This window comes from Alexandromys fortis, unplaced genomic scaffold, assembly GCF_014885135.2.
Source record: "Alexandromys fortis isolate MF-2015 unplaced genomic scaffold, M_Fortis_MF-2015_v1.1 scaffold_201, whole genome shotgun sequence".
In the NCBI taxonomy this organism is placed as follows: Eukaryota; Metazoa; Chordata; class Mammalia; order Rodentia; family Cricetidae; genus Alexandromys; species Alexandromys fortis.
In genome coordinates, this window is record NW_026068087.1 from 1,899,380 (window position 1) to 1,921,143 (window position 21,764).

Sequence of the window (21,764 nt, forward strand, 5' to 3'; positions counted from 1 at the left end):
CCGAGACCTGACCGCCGCGCCCGCCTCACTCGCGAACCCCGCCTTGCTCTCGAACCCTGCGCTGAGCTCCCCAACCTTCCCCGCACTCTCTACCTTCCCATCCCGCCCACCCCCTCAGCACCCATTTCGGTCTCTCCCACTCGCCCACCTACTCCGCTCTCTTGTCATGCCCTCCGTTTCTCTGGTGGTGGAGAAATAAGAGGTTGCGCTCTTGCAGCCCCTCCGTCACCCCTCTTCCCCGGCCGATTTGGGGTGGGCATCTTGCTAGAAGGTTAACTTTCCCATGGTGGGAGATGTCTCAGTCTCAGAGAGGACCATTGTGCATGAAGGGCGCTTGGCGTCCTCTTTTCAGCCCTTAAATTTATTAATGGAGTGTTCGGGGAGGAAAGGCGAAACGTGTAGGACTCAGTAGGAGGCGTGTGAAATCGGACTCACCGAGGTAAAACAAATTGATGATAATAGCTGGGACATCCTTAGAATACGAATAATTTATTATTTTCCAATACCATGTGGTGGAGATATTTTTGGATGCATAACAAAGGATCATATTTAGCCAGATATCTATGGGGTCTTTGGAGTGAGGAAATAGGCCAATATTTTTCTTTCTTTTAAAAAAATCAGTATATGTATATTGAATGGTTTTGATTTTGTTTCAAGTGTGTAGGAAAAAATAGCACCATAGGAAGTTCTAAGAGCATGTCAGCTGTCTTTAGAATGAAAAGCCAATGAGTAACCGTAAGGACTGCGCCAGACACTGGGGCTAGAAAGAATGAATGAGAGAGAAAAGGAATTTTCTTAAATAGCTGCTTTTGGCAAGTCCCACCCCTTGTACTTACCAGCCTCTCCCTGACACAACAGATACACACACGTTTTACTGGCACTTGTATTTACACAATGTACCAAATCCCATGTTTTTCAGGAACCCCGGCTAAAATGCCATGGTGTGCCAATGTACAAGTGTTTTCTTTGTGGTGTAAGGCAAGCGCGCATGCAGCTTTTATTTATTTATCCTGCTGGTGATTGGTGTGTCCACAGTGAATTTCATACAATGAGAACACTTAAATGCTGTTCATTTCATGTCCTTGTGTCCCTTCCTGGGAAGATTTTCATTTCTTTGTAGCACCAATTCCATACTGGATGGGTTATAAAATGAACGTATTCTTAGCTCGTCTGAAGCAGAGAAACCCCGGACATTAGTGCTGCGCAAATGTGGAAGAGAAGACTGCTATTTAAAATCTTAATTTGGGACATTTTGGAGCTTTTGAGGATAGGATAATCATAGTTTTAGCTGTTCTGCTAGGAAGGAGAACCAGGCAACACTGTACGTGAGAAGGGAAAGCCTGCGCAGTGTAGAAAGGACAGTGGCGTCTGTTACTTGCATGCACCTGCACCTGTGCACATGGTGTGAGTCTGTGACGTGGGGATGCACTTGCAGGCAAGCAATGCACAAAGGGAAAGGGACTGGTGGCCTAGATGGCAGGCAACAAGGAGGTGGGGACTTAGTAAAGACCTCTGTGCGCTTTAGTAATGGTGTTAATACGGCCGAAGCCTTTCTGTTTAATTATCCTGAAGCACTTTGCATTGATTTAATTTGTCCTTGCAAGAGTGTGTATCCTGCGCATTGGACCAAACAAGTGCTTTTGTAAGCAGTAGGGGGGTCTTTTCTAGGAAGCCTTATAGTCTTCAAGTCATCTTTCCTATAAAAATGACTCAAGGTCAGTTGTAATAAATACCTAGCCAGTGCACTGTTTATCCCCACCTCTACCTCCAGGGGCTCTAGAACTTTTGACCCTAACACAATTTGATGATTATCCAGCAGAGAGATGTGTGTTTGGCGTTAGTATAACCTCTATGGGGGCAGGGTTTATATATATATTGTGAATGGCCCTTTGAGACTTTGTGGACATCTTATCATCTGGATCATTTTGTTTCTCAAATAGCCCTTTAACCAAATGTACTCTCTAGAGCTTGGGTTTATGCAAGGTTATAATTTACCTACACCTGGTCAAAGGGGGAATATATATATATATATATATATATATATATATCCATATAGAGCGATACACACATATGCACACACACACACGTGCACACAGACATGCGCACGCACACACACACACACACACACACACACACACACACACACACAGCGGGTCATTCTCTTGGCACAGTAGAGAGGAAGCATTGATGACAGTCCCTGAGACACAGCACAGGGTTACAGAATCAATGATGTTTACACTTCACATGCAGCCTGAAGTTTGATTGAGAAAATAACATTTAGTACCCATCTGAGAGAGCTTTTATGAATAGGTAAGACATAGGGGATTTTTTTTCTCTTTTAATATTTTTTCCTTTTGGTCAACAAACATCTCAGGTTTTCTGATACCCACAGTGCCCTGACCACACTTTGAAAACACTGGTCAGTGGATCTTGATGACCGTGACTGTAATGTAGCCCCTCTTCTTATTAATGGTTAGAGAAAGCGCTGCCATTTGTTGACATTTTTGGTTTGTTAGGTCCTCCGTAAACATCTTAGTTCATTACCCCAGCTCCGTGATAGTAATGAAGCTGTCAGTTACTCTGTGTTTCAGGGCCAGTGTGCCGTGGGCCAGAGCTGGCACAGGTGGGCCTGACTTCGTCTCTGTGCTCTTGTCTGCCAGGTTTATCTGGGGCCAACTGGGCCTGTGCTAACCCCTTTGTAGCAAACTCTCCTGGATACTTAATATATTTTCTTTAAGGCTTTGGACAGTTAACTTGTTTGAGGTCATGTGCAGAATTCAAAGTAGCAGAACTGGGCTTTAAAAAACAAATCTGTTTGACCTTGAGGCCCAGATCATCAGAAAGTTCTTAAATGAAATTTGTCCCTTGGCTTGACTCACAGGTCAGGTGTCCCGGGTTTTTTCCAGTACTGGTAATGGGTTTGCATTGTTGGCTCTTGACTTCTCTCGTGAATCATTTTCATATACGTGGTGGTATTATAATAGCTTGAGGTTAAAAGGCAAGTGTTTGACCACGAAACTGTTACCTGTTAGACGCTTACAAAGATCAAGTCTATGACCTTAACCTCCTGTATTGTGGTTTAACTAGAAAACCAGGTACCTGAGGTTATTGGAAAAGTGGTCTGATCCATTATTGCAGTGATGTGGCCATAGATGGGGCCAGATGCGTGAAGGGGGCCTTTACCTCTTGCCCTTCTCATGGATTCTTTTATTTGCTGATAGAGTTACTATCTGTTCATGCAATGCCTTTTTTCGGGGGCAGGGGTTATCACCTGATCCTGACTTTTAGGCAGCCATAGTTGGTAGAATGTTAGTAGCTTATGGTGGCTCTCTAGGGAAATTTCTAGAAACTAGAGTGAAGGCTGCTTGTCACCTGCTCTGCCTGCCTTCTTTGCCAGGGTAGTATCCCTAACGCTGGCACTGGTGGGTTAAGAGTAGGACAAACTGTTCGATCACTATTAATTTGGAGTAATATGAGTGGTAATTACACAGGCATCATGGCTGGGTCGTGTATTGCTCAGAATAAAGTAAATATAGTTCAAATTACCCTGATGAATTGACAAGCGGCAAAGAACAAGTTACAAAGGGTCACTGGCAGAGTAGACAACGTGGGATGAACTTCAGCAATATATAGAACTAGTACTCTATGTTGCAGCGAAAAAGAACTAAAATTAAAAATAGAAACACAGCCAAAAACGTAGAACCATACAGCAAGAATATCAAATATTTGTATGTGTGCACACACATGCAAAGACACATACACACACAGATTTCCAGGTAGCAACTGAGCCTCTTAAACATTTGAAATCTTTGTCAGAAAACTTTGATTTGGAGGGGAGGGGCGTGGGGTTTGAGACAGGGTTTCTTTGTAGCTTTGGTGCTTGTCCTGGAACTTGCTCTATAGAGCCAGGCTGGCCTCAAACTCACAGAGATCCTCCTGCCTCTGCCTCCTTCGTGCATAGAAGCAGGCAGCTTGTTGGTTCCCAATCACTTAGCCCTGAAATAATCACACAGAAACTGTATTAATTAAATCACTGCTTGGCCCATTAGCTCTAGCTTCTTATTACATATTAATTTAACCCATTTCTACGAATCTGTGGACTGCAGATCTATCTCTTAGCATGTCTATCTCTGGAGGCAGCTCCATCTCGTCTCCCTGACTCTGCCCTCTTTCCTCCCAGCATTCAGTTTAGTTTTCCTTGCCTAGCTAAGTTCTGCCCTGCTATAGGTCCAAAGCAGTTTCTTTATTTTTAATGGTAATCACACCACACAGAGGGGACTCTCACATCATTCGCACTGGGATTAAAGGTGTAGACCACCACCTCCCGGCTCTCACTTTGATTTTTACAACTTCCAAGTAGTATGGGATGTACAAGATACAGTTAGATCTTTTTGAACTAATTTCATATGTATGTATGGTGTGTTACTCCACCCACTGCTCTTACCGCTCCTATAGCCGGCATGGCCAGTCTCTTTCCCACATGTGTGCCCTGTGGCTTTGTATTATAACCCATTTCATTTAACCAGGGCCATCTGTGGGAGCCTTGGGTAGAACTGTCCATTGGTGCCTAGTGAGGTCACCGGGGGTACACAGCTGAAGGCAGCTGCACCCCATCCCTGACTCTCAATATCAACTAGTTTAATGCTAAGAGGTAGGCCTCTTTATGTCTTTGAGATCAAGTGAAATTGGAACGTTAGGCCTTGTGGTCATGGTGCAGATTCAGAGAATAAGGTTATTTATCATAAGAAGTGATTGAAGGGGAGGGAAGAGTACCAGACGTGTCTGCAGAAATTCCCTCATGCCATTTTAAGCACATGTTCTTTACTCCTGACACATGTGAGTGCTTTGTGACTTGCTGGAAAGTAGAAGTCTGTCTGAAATGGTTCCCGTGATTTCCCATGAGCTGGAGGGTGAAAGCAGGAAAAGGCAGTTTGCTGGCTTCACAAGAAGGTGCAGAATGTTCTCAGCTGGCTTTCTTGAACTCACGGTCACTTTAAGGAATCCCTGTGTGGGCTGACTGTTGAACTTCCCGCGTGAGTCAGGCTGGCCTTGAGCTCTGATTGTCTCTGCCTCCCAAGTGCTGGGATTACAGGTTACACACGATCTACTTCCCTGTACGCTTCACTGCGAACCTGCACTTTCTGGTGCCTTTTGTCCACCAGAAGATCCAAGACAAAGCAGCCAGTCATCAGCGCTTGCCTCCCAATGTGTTGCCAACAACAACTGATAAAAGACATGCATTTTTGACTTTCCAGTTGTTTTGCACAATAGACAAAAATTATAAGAGCCTTTAAAAAATATTAAGATTTAAGATTTAAGTATATGAATGTACTTTTTACATCTACATATGTGCATACTGTGTGTGTGTGTGTGTGTGTGTGTGTGTGTGTTGCCATCAGAGGTCAAAAGGTATAGGGTATCCTAGAACTGGAGTTACAGATTGTTACGTTTGTGGGTGCTGGGAACTGAACCCAGGTCCTCTGTGAAAGGAGCAAGTGCACTAAACCATGGAGCCGTCTCTCCAGCCCCCTACAAGAGCCTCACAATATATTTTGGGTTTTTCAAATATATCTAGTCAGTTTGAAAACATTTGTAAAGGTTATATTTTGGTAGTAATTTTAAATTCAGGCATTCGTGGAGAAGTGCCATACTGAGAAGCATTTGATGTGCCATCGCCGTGATAGCCCAGAATTCATACTGAATATTAAGTGAGTTAATATTTGTAAGGTCATTAGGGCAGTATACAGCAAGCACTAGTTACCTGTCAGAAACCTTAACTGATAGGCACTCTACAGAGTAGCGTTATCATTGTTTTGTTTGGAAGCCAGTCTGGTCTTACTCTTTAGAAAGCTGAGGAGAACATTTGGGGTGCTACGGCTCCCTTCGGGATTTAATACGAACCTGCACTGCACAGTCATAAATGCTGTATCCTTTCAGCTCACAACTGTAGGAAAGAGGTTTTGTAGTTAATGAGACTGTGTGGTTTTGGGCAGCTTTAAATCCTGAAATGGATTATATCATTCATGCCAGACGCTAAAAATATTGAAGCCATTATTTTAGTTACAAGTGTAATCCAGTAGTAGTACCATAGATTTGTGGTGTTCAGAGTAGAACAGTTATTCTTTTCTGTGACAGGTATTAGGGGTTGAAACTGAAATGCCAGAGGCCTTAAAGTAATCTCATTTCTCCTGTTATCCACCAATAACTGCTTTGCAGAGGGAGTCAAGGGAGAGCAACAATCTGGCTGGAGGAGGGGGGAGGTGTGAGAGCGAGAAAGTAAGAGGCTAATCAGTGGGGCGTGTGAGAAACTGAGGCAGGGTCCTAAAGGATGGTGGGTGGGGCTTGGGGTGCTTCCCAACCTGCCTGAGTTAAAACCAAGCTTTCTTTCTGTAAGACAGGTACAAGCTTTCCACTGAGGCTGCACAGGTGCCCCAGCGAGGAGTAAATGTTGCATGGTTATTTATTGTTACAAATCTCACTCCCTGGATTCCAGTAAATTTCCAGCTGTCAAGATTTTGTTTATAGCTGTGTTAAAAAAAAGTGTGTTTCCTTTTCAGCCTCTCAAATACCATCAGAAAAACACTGAATCTGTCTATTAGGAGTTTATTTATGATGTCTTAAGCAAGCCATTTATCAGCAGTAGTAGCCTTAGAGAAGGCCCCCAGTGGAGGCTGGGGATTGATGGGACGTCTCAGAGTGAGGAGGGGAGGACTGAGCACAGGAGACGGAAGTAATTGACTGCAGTCTCTGTCAGGTGTCCAGAGCGCCAGAAGGAGCCACCTGTTAGAAGGAACAAGTGGGTGTGGAAAGCAGAGAGCTGAGCCTGCGCACTGCCTCCACAGAGGCTAAGACCATCTCCTTTTCCTCCCTCCTCCCTCCCTCCCTCCCTCCCTCCCTCCCTCCCTCCCTCCCTCCATGCCCCCTTTCATTAATTTCTTCCTTTTAAAAACAGTCACGATAATTCTCTTTAAGTTTTTCTGAATCTATGAATTAATTCTTTTGTGAGAAATTGTTCATAGAGCTTGTGTGTGATGCGTGTGTTTAGGTGAAGCAGTCGAGAGGCAGTTCCTGTCTGAGTACAGTGGGTCCAGGCTTGTAAGTTTAGCCTTGTTCATATGTCAGTCTGTGTGCTGTTTGTATTAACTCCTCTATTATGAATTCTTTTTCCCCTCCTTTGGGCTGCAAGGGACATTCCAAAAGCTTGGTCTAAAGAAAAGAAGTATATGTTGTTTTAAAGTTTTATTTGCTCTGACTGCTTTTCATTGCAACAAAACTTTATAATAAGTAAAATAATAATAATAATAGTAATTAATAATTAAAATAAAATAAACCTAAGAGACAGTGGGGAAAAAGCCATAGCGCAGTGATATTGCTGGATTTGGCCATGTTTTGGCCTTTTGTAGTTCTGTCTATACTGTCTAGTTGTGACAAACCCCAACAGTAAACCCTCACTGTGATATGATTATTATTATAATTATTTTATGAGATCAATTTTTGTTTCAGAAATTCTAAACACCTTAGACTATTTCATTATGTAATTTTTGGAGATAGCTAAAGCTAAACATTTCAGGTTAAGGTTTAAATGAAAACAAAACAGTTTTAAAAATTCAGCTCCGTGTTTGAGGCCAGCCTAGTCTACAGAGGGAGTTTCAGGACGGCCAGGTCTACGCAGAGAAACCCTGTCTTTCATAAATAAATAAATGATAAATGATAACACAGAGAAACCCTGTCTAAGACAAACAAACGAATGAATGAAATTTAAAACAAAAATAACGGGAAGAATCAGCTATGAACACAGTTGGTGCTGCGTCTACGAATGTTCTAGCAGTAGGTTCTGCCATGTGTGGCTTAATATGTTTGGAAACTTTAAAAAAAGTCATTCCAGTTGCTGCTGTTTAAAAATGTTTCTTGATTTAAAAAAGACAAAAGATCAAAATATAAACACACATTCCACATGAAAGTGAAGCCAAGAAGATACGCTGTGTACAGTTATGCCTGTGTCTGTTTGGTTTGGTCTGACATTGTTTACATCAGCTGTTCCAAGACGGAACAGTTCACGGTATTGCTACTGAGGGATTTGTCTTCAGGGAAAAAGCTTCCATTTAGTTAAATACTAGTAGACCCCGAAAGCATCCTTCCCAAAGGTCAAGTTAACTTAAAATATGACTCAGGCATTTCATTCCTACCCTTGTAGAGGGCTAATGTTAAATGGTGTCGTTTTATTTATTAATAATTATTGTGAACATCTGGGGCTCCTTACATCCCCTTGCTAAACACAGGCTGTTAGGTGCGTGGTGCTTCATCTTCCCCAACGTAAGTAAGTGGTGGAGCCAGGATTCTGAGCCGGCAGCTGTGTTCCTACCCACCCAGGTCGTTCTAGGTGGTGCTGCGATCTGCTTTCAGCTCTCACTGAAGTAACAGGGTTTAGAGACCGGAATGAGCTACCTATCCGTGCCCTGGGAAACATGCAGCCCAGCCTTTCACTGGTCCAATTATTTCATCCATTCCACCCAGATGAGTACTTCCTGTACTTCCATAACCATGTACTTCAGAACCATGATATTTAGAAATATATTAGAAATAGTGTTTGTTTTGCAAACTTCGCTGTATTATGCCTTAGCTAGAAAAAGTATTGGGATGTATACTCCCGATATGTATTTATAGATTTTATAAGTGCAGCAGTGTATTAACTTGCTGCATGTATGAAGTGTCCCACAGTATGTGATTCAGAGAGGAGGAGGCCTTTGTGGGCTTGTCCTTGTGTTTCCTTTGCCTTAAAGTCTTGCTTTCGGTACACTTTGAAGACTCCGACTGTAAACGCCACAGCTGGGGACTCTGTTAGCGGGTGATTCGGCGTCTAGACCACAGAGGACCCACAGAGAGCCATGGCGGTAGCTGTATGTGCGCACAAACACAGAAGTTCAGTGGAATGTGGAGGGAAATTCTGTCTTATGATAAAGATATAAGTCACTTTACTCAAAATCTCTCCTGTAAATCTGTATTCCTCTGTGTACCGTGAACTCTGACTTATCTTCTGTGGGCATTTTCAATGATGCTACTTATGTTTAATTAGGGGTTGCTAAGTTTTAAGTAGTGGAAGAAAGGCAAAGCCTTAAGATAAATTCAGTTTCCTAGAAGATCTCAGAAATAACACCCTGTCCTGAGCCTGCTTCCCTCTCCACGGCTTTCAGTGAAATCAGATGTCATCTCGGGCTTCCCCGTGGATTCTGGTGGTGTCACCTGCCCTTCCTCACGGGAGCTTTGCAGGTTGTAAGCAGCAGGAAGGCCAGGAGGGAAATACTGCTTTCTACGAGTTTTCCTCTGTGGGTTGCACTTTGCCAGTTGTGGGTGGTCAATTTTTTTTTTCTTCAATTAAAAACTCAGCTGAATATTTAATGCCTAATATGAAACACATGCCCATGTAAAAGGCACGAAGCCTTCCCATGCATGTAAATGGTCAGCCAGGTGCTTGCCTGCTAACACTTACCTACTTCAAAGCGTTTAAAGGTAATTTTGTAAAATATAAAAGCTGTAGTCTGTTTTCAGTTCAGTCTCAAAGACTTAGATTTCGTTATATTAAAAACAAGGCTATTTTATCTTTGAACCTGACCTTTGATTGCTCTATAAACTTTAGAGAACACAGGTACCCAGTCATGACTTGCCTGTAAAGGTTTCACATTCAGGGTGACAATTGAGGTAATGTTTTTGTTCCCACCTCAACTCCCCCTGCAAAAAAACAAAAGAATGGTAAGAAAGCCACAAGTTAAAACATGATTTTTATACCACCCTCTCCTTTGAGAAACAGGCCGAGTTATTAGACTAAAGAAGTTTGTGTTTATAAATCCCCAAACTTATGTTTGTACCTCAGCTTGAACACTTGAGGACAGAGTAGATAGGAAGACTTAAAATGCTGCTTTATTTAAATGAGACAGGTGCTCATAGTAAAAGCAGGAATGCATGCCTGAAATGTAAATTAATTGGGAAAATCTTCGTGGTGCATTGACAGCTTGCCTCCATTTCTTCCTGTCATGGCATTTGTAAAAGTAAGCTCACTGAGGGGCAGATTTAGACGTCTCCAAGTTAACACTGCTTCGTAGTTTATTACGAGAACCCTTAATTCTATACTTATTCAACTATAAATCCCTAGTATCTTAACATGGTTTAGAAGGAGATGAAGGGTCCTTTTGGGTCTTAGCATACAGATGTAGTTGCTCACAGATGTTTGATTTTGTATTTTTAGTTGTGAGCCTACCCTTTAATGACTGAGCCATCTCTCCAGCCCCAGGTCTTTCATTTCTAAATTGACTCTTAACAAAAATTACACAGGAAACATTAGACTTGCAGTTTTTACTAATTTCATAGTAGTTGCTTTGTATTTCTTTAAAGAGTATTCAAAATGTATTTTAGCTTTTGAACTTTAACAAAAACTCATTTGTAAAATGTATTTTATGGCTGGGTGATGGTGGTGCATGCCTTTAATCCCAGGCAGATATCTGAGTTTGGGGTCAGACTGGTCTGCTACAGGGAACTTCTCCCGAGGACAGGTAGTATCTGAGACTCCAATGGACAGAATGCGCAATCTATCATGCCAAACTTGGAAAAATGTAAAATCATTCTAATATTTACTAAAATTTGCTTCTGGACTGGAGAGGTGGCTCAGCCATTTGAGACTAGGCTCACAAAAATAAAAAATAAAAATAAAAATAAAAAAAAACATTAACATTTGCTTCTTTTGAAAGTATAGTATGTTTTTAAAGTGGGTATTTGTTTATTCTCAGCTTTAATATATAATGCATTCAGTTTTAACATCTAGTACAATGAATATTGATGGGTATAATCTAGATAAGCAGAACTTTAAGAGTCTAAAGAAACTTAGAAGTCAAAAATTTTTGATAGCTATTGCCTGAGAGAGGGAAGGTGGGGTTGCCTTCTCCTCTTCCACCCCTTGAATTCCAGGGATCCAACTCTAACAAGTGCCTTGTCACACTGAGCCACCTTGCCAGTCTGAGAATGTGATTTTCAGCTTGCATAATTTATTGATTCATTTCGTGGGTTTTTTTATTGCTCTTCTGAGGCAGCACCTCTGTATGTTGCCTAGGCTAGCCTTCAATTCCTGAGCTTAAGCTATCCTCCTGCCTCAGCCTCCAAAATACACAGGACTACAAGCAGATGCAGCATCACTGTGCTCAGATTTCCCGTTAATTTCTAAACTGGTTTCCATGGATGCATGATTATAACTAAAGTCTCTATTCCATTTATTGATCTAGCTATCTTCCCATCAATCTCTCTCTTTGTTAGTAGGACTTCATACTGATCTGGTTGGATGATATGGTAACACCACCCTTTGTCGTTCAAAGTTGCTTACTTGAAGGCCTTTATTTTATAGAAATTTTAGAATAAACTCGCATTTTGTATAAGATCTTCAGTGAGTGTTTTGTTGGAGTTGCATTGAATTATATAAATTTATAGAGAACAGATGTTTAATTATAATGACTCTTCTATCCATGAACATAGTATCTCTCTTTTTATTCTGTCATCCTCTCAGATTCTTTGATTTTTATTGTTACTTTTTTTTCCAGAGGAGTTTTCTATCTTTTGTTGGTTTTATTCTTAAATACCTTATCACTTTTGTTATGACGTCTGGAATTTTTCTATTGCATGTTCTGTGGTTTTTTTTTCCTATTAGACATTTAACCAAAGATAGAAACTTAGGTATTATCAACAAAGAAGTCTTAAGAGTAGCTGATCAGCAACAGAATAGAGCTCAGTAGTTTTAGTTATTAGGGAAGTGAGGTTTAGAGTTGTAAGGAGATATCAAATTATGTGTGTACCACAGGGGCTAAGTGTAGGCTGTGATGTGGGACAACTCATCTATGCATGCTGTAAACATATCTATGCATGCTGTAAACCTACCTATGCATGCTGTAAACCTACCTATGCATGCTGTAAACCTACCTATGCATGCTGTAAACCTACCTATGCATGCTGTAAACATATCTATGCATGCTGTAAACCTATCTACACATGTTGTAAAAGGATAACAAAGTAGACAGGAAGACTGCATGCCTGTTACACACACAGTCACCTATGGCTATCCAATGGCCCCGTGTCTCAGCATTCTTCAAGAGCCACAAAAGTATAGGTTTATAAATATTTTGTGAACTGGAAACAAGTTATTGTCCACCAACAGGAAAACAGAGGAATAAATTACAACATTCTCACTCAAAGGGAAACTGCCAAGCAATAAGAATAGATGAGCTGCCGAGGCTGCCAGCAGCAAGAACGAACCTCACATTTAAATGACGTTCCCAGACAGGTGAAATGCAGCAGTTGTGTGGGAATTTAATAGATCTCCCATAGGACGGTGGGAACTGACTCACAGGCATAGAAACTGTGCAGTGTTGAGATGCTTAAATCTGCATCGGGGTGTTGTGTGTGTAGCTTAGGACATTTGTCAAGGCTCATCCAATGGTGCATGTCACTGAAGGTTAATTTCACCTCAACTAAAGAACAGCAGGAACATGGATGGTGTTGGAATCTTTTTTTTTTTTTTTTCTGGTCTTCCACTGAGACATGCCTTTACTGTGATTGTCCTCTCCTGAACTGTTTCCCTTTTTCTGTTTTAGACCAAGATCCAGGCTCCGTTTTCATAGTCATGGGGCATAAATGAGAATGATTTTTGATGTCTGAGGGAAACAAAGCCAAAGAAAGGGTTGTCAGTTTTTGCTGCTTTTAAATCTTTTGAATGTTTCCAGCCAGTTCCGTAATGTGTGAGTCCCGCCAACTTAACACTTCATTAACTGTCACCTTCCTTTATCCGAATGGTCCTTAGGAGTCAGGGAGTACCTCCTTGTCGGTAACTTTCTGTCTGTGTAGTTCATTCAGACTTGTTGGTCCTAATGTGTGCGTGTAAGTGCTGGGGATTAGTGGCCAAGCAGAGCAGGGAAGACCTCAGCCCTGTGGAGTTAATGTAGGAAGAAATGGGCGATACAAAACAGAAGATATCTTTAGATAGCTGTTTGCTGCTCACCACTGGGAGAGTTGAACTGGGAAGGCATGAGGAGCAATGAAAGGCTCTGCTCTACACGGTGTATTACAGAAGGTAATCAGTGACAGGGACATCTTCCTTCTTCGGAGACCCAGGGAACCCCACTGTGGGTATGCTGTAGGACTGTTTTTAGGAGGAGGTCATTGTCACACCCCTTCTTGGTTGTGTAGTTATTCATCTCAAAACTTCTATGTTTTTCAAAATGGCCTTTGTGGTGACTTTATGTATGTGTGGTGATCTGAACTCTCAGCTTCTGAAATCACGAGTCCGGTCTGGATTATCCCCCTCCCACATGGAAACAACCCTTTGGCTTTATCTCCGCTGTACCCAAGCTTTGGAGGAGAACTTACTTAGTGCATGGAGATGCAGAGGTTGAATTTCTGTAGTAGGACAGCGCCCTTTTCCCAAGAAGAGAGTATTTAAAATCTGGAGAGAGTTTGGGAAACTTTTTCCTTGGCCTTTGTCCCTGCCTTGCGTCTGTGTGGTTTCATGAGGTTAGTCATGTTGGGACCGTCAGTTGAAACTGTTTTCTTTTCTCCGCGGAAGGCAGCATTGTTGGCAAGGCCCTCGTGAATTACAAAGAGAAGACTCATGTTCACTCATAGACACAAATGTGCTTTCCTAGTTAATCTGTTGCTTCCTATAGTGATGTTTTAAAATATCAGTTTATTTGGAGGCGTTTGGTTTTACAAGCAGAACAAGATTGTAGGCCTTTTCAGTGATCCTTCAAGTTGGACCGTTCTAGAAGCTGAAGCACTGTCTCATTTCACCCTGTCCTGCTTCCAGCCACAATCTGTGTGAGCTGGCTGGCTGGAGACCTGGCCTGTATCCCTGCTGCAAACAGTGTTCCTTAGATGCCCACACCTCACCTAAGGCTAAAGCTGACCATGAACCATATGGTTTATAATCCATGTATCAGCAGTTAGGGTTTGGAGAAGCCCCCTCTCATTGGGATTCTGCCCTGGTGTTCCCCTCTAGAGGCCAGCATATGGTATTTCTGAAGTACAGAGCAAGAGCTTTGTGGGACTGTAATGAGTATCTTCAAGTATTTGTAGGAGTGATAGAAACCCACTGGCTTTTAGTAGAATAATAGAAAATAAATGCTATTTTTGGGACCAAGAATTGAATATGTACAAAGTACACATGAAAGGATGGGAGTCAGCACAAGGCACCCAAGACCAAGTTCTCAGCACAGAGAATCTTCATTTGCCCCAGAGAGACAAAAGGCAGGGAAAGTGAGACAAAGACAGGAGATAGGAGACAAAGGACTGCCTCTGTGGTGTGGGAGGGCCTTCTGTCTGTGTGTTGCTTTGATTGGTTAATGAATAAAGGAACTGCTTTGGGCCTATAGCAGAGCTGTAGGGGAACAGAGATGGGGGGGGGGACTAAAGGGAATGCTGGAGGAAGAAGGTGGAGTCAGGGGACACCGTGAAGCCACCACCACTGGAGACAGACACTGAAACTTTGCTGGTAGGCCACGACCTCGTGGTGATACACAGATTAATAGAAATGGGTTAATTTAAGAGGTAAGAGTTAGCCAATAAGAAGTTAGAGCAAATGGGCCAAGCAGTGATTTAATGAATACAATTTCTGTGTGATTATTTCGGTTCTGGGCAGCCAGGACGAACAAGCGGTTCCTTGCCGTTAGGCCTCTAGATAGAGGGGAGACAGGTGTGACCCAAAGGCAAATGGCAGTCTATACAAGTGATGTGGGATTCCCCTCTGTATGCTGTGAATACGTGTTATTACCATTGGTTAATAAATAACTGCTTTAGCCAGTGGCTTAGCAGAGTAAAACCAGGTGGGAAATCTGAACAGAGATATGTAGAGAGAATAGGGTAGGTGGAGTCAAGGAGATGCCGTGTAGCTGTCAAAAGAGACAGATGCCAGATCGTTACCAGTAAGCCACAGCCTTGTGCCAATACACAGATGAATAGAAATGGATTAATTTAAGGTGTAAGAGTTAGTTAATAAGAAGCCTGAGCTAACAGGCCAAGCAGTGTTGTAATTAATACAGTTTCTATGTTATTATTCGAGACTGGGTGGCTGGGAATGAAGGAGCAGTCTCCGCCTACAAAATACAGGAAAAGGGGGAAAACCCCTTGTTAGGATGAGCTGGTTTGTTTTGATTGGGCTGTAGCCAAATGGAGATCTTTTGAATGCTGGACTTCAATACTCGAATAGCTGGACCTTCATAGTCAGCCTTAGGAGAAGAAAGTGGCCAAATAAGGGAATAGACCTTGGTGGCTAGCTTTAGGAATATAATATTCTAACAGTTTAGCAAGGCAGAGGGGATGGGGGAAGGGTAAAGCCTGCCAGAGCCATATTTACCTTGTTCTGTCCTTCAGTACGTATTGGGTGCTACTTGGCAAAATATTTTGTTGATCTTTTAAAATTTTAGTTTTTTTCTTGGTTCAAGGGTGAACTTTATTTGATTTTTTAAAACATTGATATATGTTAATTCATTCTGAACTGGGTATTCTGTCAAAAATAATTAGCTTATACATTTCCATTTACAATTTGACCATCTTTTATTTAGTTAACTAACAGATATAAAAAGTGTTTATTTCTTAAAAAGAGAGAGAGAGAGAGAGAGAGAGAGAGAGAGAGAGAGAGAGCGCTATTATGAGGACAGGAATGCTAATTATTCTACGGAATCTAAGAGGGTTGAATGTATTTTACTCCAGGGCATATGAACAATGTTCTGCAAAAAGGTCCAATGTGCCTCTAGTACAGATGGGGTGCCTGCGTGTGTGTGTGCGCGTGCATGCATGCGTGCGTGCGTGTGTGTGTGTGTGTGTGTGTGTGTGTGTGTGAAAAGAGAGAGAGTGAGAGGGAGAGAGAGCATGCAAGAGAGAGAGCATGCACAAAACACGATTCAGATCCTATTTGTTTAGCTTGGAATGTCTCCAGCAGCTTCATGCCAGAGTGTCCGTGCATTTTGAAGACAGGTCTCCTTGCTTTGTGCTTTTAACTGACTTCTGTTTTATGAACGATCTTGCTTTTCAACCTTCACTGAATTCCTCTTTCACCTGTTTTTCTAAGTTAGGTAAGCCCTGGAAGCAACTGTATGTGGAACTCTGAAGAGACCTGGTTCAGCCCTTTAGGAGCAGAGACTGTTAGAATCTCCCCCACCCCCCGGCCCTGGGCCTGTGTCCATCCTTGCAGCCAGGAATGAGGCAGAAGCAGAGGTTTGCTCTGTGTACTTTCCAGTTTATCGATCCATCTGTTAGGTATTGACTTAGCACGTTTTACGTGCCAGGGCAGCCGGGTACAAAGAGTAAAACAGCCGTTTCTGTGGACAGAGGAAGCGCTCAGGCAGAGGTTCTCCGGGGAAAGGAGGCATGCCTTCAGTTCACCTCAGGTGTGGGAACTTTTCCTCTTGAGGATGCTCTAGGTGACAGAGGACAGTTGTCTGGGTTCCTGGGAGCACAGGAACTAAAGAGAGTTTAGTGGCACACAGTGTGTCACTTACTGTTCAGATTTTGTAAATCAAAATTAAGCAATTCATCAGATTCTATGGGAGTGATTCAGTGGGGCAGCAGCACGACCCAGGGCCCCTTTTGTGGGCTTTCGCCGTAGTGACATGTGCATCGCCACCCTGGCCTTCCCTGGCGTGGCTCCTGAGAGAGCGTGTTGGTCATTGCTGGCCAGATGCACACTTACTTCCAGTCCCCTCCCCTATGCTGCTAACTAGATTAAAACGTCAGAAAAAAGGTGATGTCTTAACTTCCTTCCTACAAGTGTATGCAGGAAAGGCTTGTTGCTTTGTCTCTTAGAATATGGGGTATAGATATGAGGGACTGGAATTTTGCTAATTACCAACACTGTACATGTCTTGACAGGGCAAACCACCTGCCCTGTCACAACCCATCTGCTTAACTGTCCATTCCTAGACCCCATTTATTGTGAAGATAGTCTTCACGTGGCTCACACACTCACAATTCGAAGGTAGATCCAGACGCTGGAAAGCCTGTCAGGGAGGGACACAAAGGAGTGTAATTTGTGGTGTTTAGGTAGATACGGACTTCAGCATATGAGGAAGAAGACAACGTGGTTAGACTCTCCCACCTGTGTGGGACTTTGAAGAACATGAATGTTGTGGATGGAGTCTGGCCAAATGGATTGTTCTGGTCACTCACATACCACAGACTGCGTGACAGAATGGGATGGCTTTCTAAAATCATGTCAGAGTAAAATTCCAGACAAAACAAAATATAAGAAAGAAGGGAGGGAGGGAGGGAGGGAACTTAATCTTTTGATTCATATGATAGTTCTGCGGGGGAAGTTAAAAAACTTATTTCTATGCATATGTGTTCATGGTGTGTGTGTGTGTGTGTGTGTGTGTGTGTGTGTGTGAGGGAGAGAGAGAGAGAGAGTGCACATGGAAGCATGGAAGTTGGGGGACAGCTCTATGAAGTTTACTCTTCCCTTCTCTCTTTACATGTTCTAGGGACGCTAAGCCATCTTGACAGCCCACTACTGGGAAAATCTATATATTAAAACTGTATAAAGTAGTCATGTGTATTTCTATACACAGTATCTAGGCTCAGATGGTTACAAATAGACTCTTGCAGACTTGAATGTCTAGCAGGTTAATGAAAAGCCCTACAGGAGCTAGCAACATGATTTATTTGTGAAAGAGCTTACTACGCAAAGTTTGAATCTAAGTTTGGATCCCTGAAAACCACATAGAGCCCTGTGAGAGTGAGCCTGGTATCTCAGTGCTCCTCTGTGGACACGGGAGGCAGAGACAGCAGGATTCCTAGAAGCTTGTGGCCAGCTAGCTTGGAATATGTAGAAGGGAAAAAAAAAAAGACAAAAGCAAAAACTAGCAATTTCAAGAGACTGTCTCAAACAGGGTGGAAGGGGAGCTTGAAAACTGAAGGTCGCCCTCTGCTATAGAGCTACACACATGCATGAACACACACAGTATACACACACACACAAAGATACAATAATAACAGGTGTCGTATAGAACACAACCCTGGGATGCAGGACTATCCTTCTTGTCAGGAGTGTTCAGAGGTTGACTGTCACGGTTGTGCTCTGAGTTAGTCTGACAATTAAAATAGTTCCCACAATTTCAGAAGACATCTGGATGTATAGGAGTATGGTGGGACATATGGATGTCATGTTCAAGACCCTAGGCTTTGATCCCTTCCGAAAGGAAAAGACGCTCTAGATGATTGTTGTGGGAAATTTTCCTGTAAGACCCCTGGCCTGGAGAACATACCACACCAGAGGCCACTGTGGCTTCTGACGAGGCTGGCGGGCTGGGGCACTGAACAAGGGGTCCGTGTTCCGTCCCAAGGCTGTAATTGGCCTTTTACCTTCACCTGTCCATGCTCTCTCGCCTGCATTCCCGTGGTTGGATTAATCTCTGCTGTCTCAAGTCATTGTCCATGTAAGCCTTGGAGGGAGGCTCTGTTGGGACTCCCTTCTTAAGGATACAAAAAGGGGTTTAAAGTATTCATAAAAACCATGGGTATTGTGTGTGTGTGTATGTGTGTGGTGTGTAAACAGTTTACCTAATTAGATTTGTTTGCATAAGTAATTTGTTTCTGCTGAATTATTGTAGTATATAAATATAAATAAGAATTTTGTTTCTTGAACAATATGGAGAATATAATTTTTCTATCATATACTAGATTGATTGAGACAAGGTCTCACTATGTGGCCGTATGGCCTGAAGCTCCCCACATAGACAGGATTGGCTTTGAACTCAGAGATCTGCCTGCCTCTTCTTCCTCCGTGCTGAGATTAAAGATGTGCACCAGCTTATGTATTGTTTTAATAGGTGGATTTTGAGTTATTTCACAAGGTTAACCCTTTATGTTAGTGAAGATTGGTACGGAGGAAAATGCACTGACCTCTCACTGTACAATTTCAGAACTCAGTACCTCCCTCCCCTCCCCTCTCTTCTCCTCCCCCACCTTCCTTTCTGCAATGTTTTTAGATTTTTGGCCTCAAACTTTGCTGCAGTGTGTGTGTGTGTGTGTGTGTGTGTGTGTGTGCGCGCGCGCACATGTGTGCATGTGTGTGTGAGAGAGAGAAAGAGAGAGAGAGAGAGATCTACCACAAGTTCATCTCTTTTAAAAAATTTCACTGTAGCATTTCCTTATCAAAACCACATAGAGATAATGAAGTTTAAAGCTTGGAGCATCTGCCTCACGTAGCCTTTCTCCAAATCCTTGTTCCTGTGCCAACATACTCTTCATGGAACCACAGTGCTGAGAATTGTGTCTCCTCTGTCTCTGTAGCGTAAACAGCCTTCGTAATTGCTGCTTTAGAAGTCTTAAAGTGTTAACACATAGCATAGCAGACCCATGATTTTTTGAACACACATGCTGGCCCTTGTACGTAATGTGAATCACCCATCTATCCATTTCCCTTAAAAGAACATCAGAACTTTTCCTTTTCTTGATATATTTATGTCTGCACATCCCAGAACCAAGTGGAATCAGGCTGTGGGCAGACAGAGCAGTGGATGCGGCGTGCCCCAGTCTGCACCCACATCTTCCTGTGTGCACATTGTATGTCGTGGACGCCTTACACATTATTCCATCTAGGGCTGGCAAGGGTGGACTATCCTTCACCTAAGCATGAGTTTATTTCCCATGAACATTTTTGGTTTCGTTTCCGTTTCAAAAGTCTACTGCTTAAACGGCCTGTTTATATGTTGCTTTTCCTTTCTCCATAGCTCTTCCTCAAGACTCACCCCCCACCCCAAAAGCAGACTGAGGACAGAGCTTAGCTGGCCCTTTAGTGTAGCTGCCCCTTTGTTTCCTAGCAGCATTTGTAAGTTTGTTGTCCTCCAGTTAGGTGGCATAAATGTGCTTTAACAAAGGGTTTTTATTTAAAGTCTTTAGGGGAAATTAATCTGATAGGTAAAACACTGAGTTTATGTTATGTTTCTTTAGGGATTTTTATTTCTTTTGTTCGTAGTAAATGCTTTATTCTGACCATTTGATTTTATATGGTTTATATTTATTCTTGTATTATTTATACATTCTCGTTTATATTGAACTTATGGAATTACTTAACCGACTTGAGTCTCTCTTGGTTTTAGGATAAATATGATTTAAAAAATCTAATCATATTGTTCTGCTCTTTTCTTTTAGCTCCAGTTATAAATCGGTTCACAAGGCGCGCCTCGGGTAAGTCTGTCCTACGGACTTCACTCGCCGCTAATGGTGACATTTTAAAGATGATAGTTGTGCTGGACAAAACTGTACAAAGAATAATTAACGGGGAAATAACCTATCTGTTCATCTTTTTTTCTAAGAGGAACCCCAATGTGATATAATGATATATTAGGAATTAATTGAAAATTGATTAATCCGCGAGTCTGTGTTTAAGTCCCACTGTGGCCCAGGCTTCATCTCAGTCTGCGCATTTTTCTTGCTTTTAACAGAACGGCTACTTGGGTGACTTTCTCACTCACCGGGAACAGTTTAGAAGCAGTGGTTTAACGAATGGGCAAAGGAGACCTAGAAACGAGAGGGGGCGTTTTTAACCATTAGCCGGAGCCCTCTAGAGTGGGAGCAAACCACTTGACGTTTTTAGTCGCTGTCTTAAATAGTCCCTGGCACCCTGAAATGGTGATCGGTGTGGGCCCTGCGACCCGTGGGGAAAGGGGCATGCAGCTCAAGGCATTTCTGTCTACACCAGTTTCAGTAAAGGGAGTTGGGGAGTGGAAATGGATCCGTGACTTTCTGGGAAATTCACTCTGTGGAATATCTTCTCAGAGAGAGGACTGAGGGGTGTACTGCATTTACTTTGGGAGGGCTACTCTTCCTCTTACATACAGGTAGAATTATTTTACTCAAAAATAGAAGATAAATATTTCATACACTTACCTTTGAAGTCAGATATTAGAAATTAGTTCTTTATTTTATAAAATTGCCCAATTTCTGTTGTGTTATAAAACTCAGAAAGCTTTAAGCCTTTTTTTTATATATACTTTGCTAGCAGTTAATAGAATAATTTACTCTTGTGTGCAGTGACCAGGTCTGTAACAACGGAAAGGAAGAAGGTGTGCTGCCTGCGTGCTTATTTTAAACAGCTGATGCACGACGCAGGTTTGAGTGCCTTCTGTGGAATAGGTTGTGTTTATGTCTGCAAGGCACTGAACTTTATCCAGAGCAGAGCCGTGAAACACGACTCTCAAAAGCGGTAGAAACCAGGAAGAAACAAGTGTAATCAACCTTCGTGTATCTCGCCTTTTGAGTGTGAAGTCCATCCAGTAGGAACAGCTGTGGGTCTTGGGACCATCCCCCTTCCTGCCCTGTGCTGTGTGAGACGTTTGTTTATGAGTATGTTCCATTAGTACTTTTTATATGATGTATTCATCAATACTTGATGGCTCAGGGTATAGATTAGTGTTCAAACACCATTATTCTACCTCTCCTCCCCTAAATGTGCATGCATCCGCTGTATCTCCTTAGGACCTGGCTGGAAATGTAGCCGATGAAATACTAACTAGCAAATACAACTCAAATGTATTCTTTTCCCGGCCGACAGACATTTGGAAGTACAAGTGAAAAGAATAAAAAAAATTATTATAAAATAACAATAAGCCAGCGGGCGGTGGTGCTGGTACTTGATGTTAACCCCAGCACTCGGGAGGCAGAGGCAGGTGGATCTCAGTGAGTTTGAGGCCAGCCTGGTCTCCAGAGCGAGTTCTAGGATACCCAGGGCTACACAGAGAAAC

At 42.5% G+C, this 21,764-nt stretch overlaps 1 protein-coding gene across 2 annotated transcripts in view; it reads left to right on the plus strand.

Annotated features, from left to right (window-relative positions):
• The window catches only part of Prkar2b (protein kinase cAMP-dependent type II regulatory subunit beta), a 710,703-nt gene that overhangs the window by 621,910 nt on the left and 67,029 nt on the right, over positions 1-21,764 (plus strand). The window contains exon 2 of one of the 2 annotated variants that reach the window (XM_050122316.1): positions 20,173-20,208. The exons of the other annotated variant lie outside the window; for it this stretch is intronic. Within the exon in view, the coding sequence (XP_049978273.1) occupies positions 20,173-20,208 (36 nt within the window). The remainder of the gene's footprint in view (positions 1-20,172; positions 20,209-21,764) is intronic. 2 annotated transcript variants of the gene reach the window in all.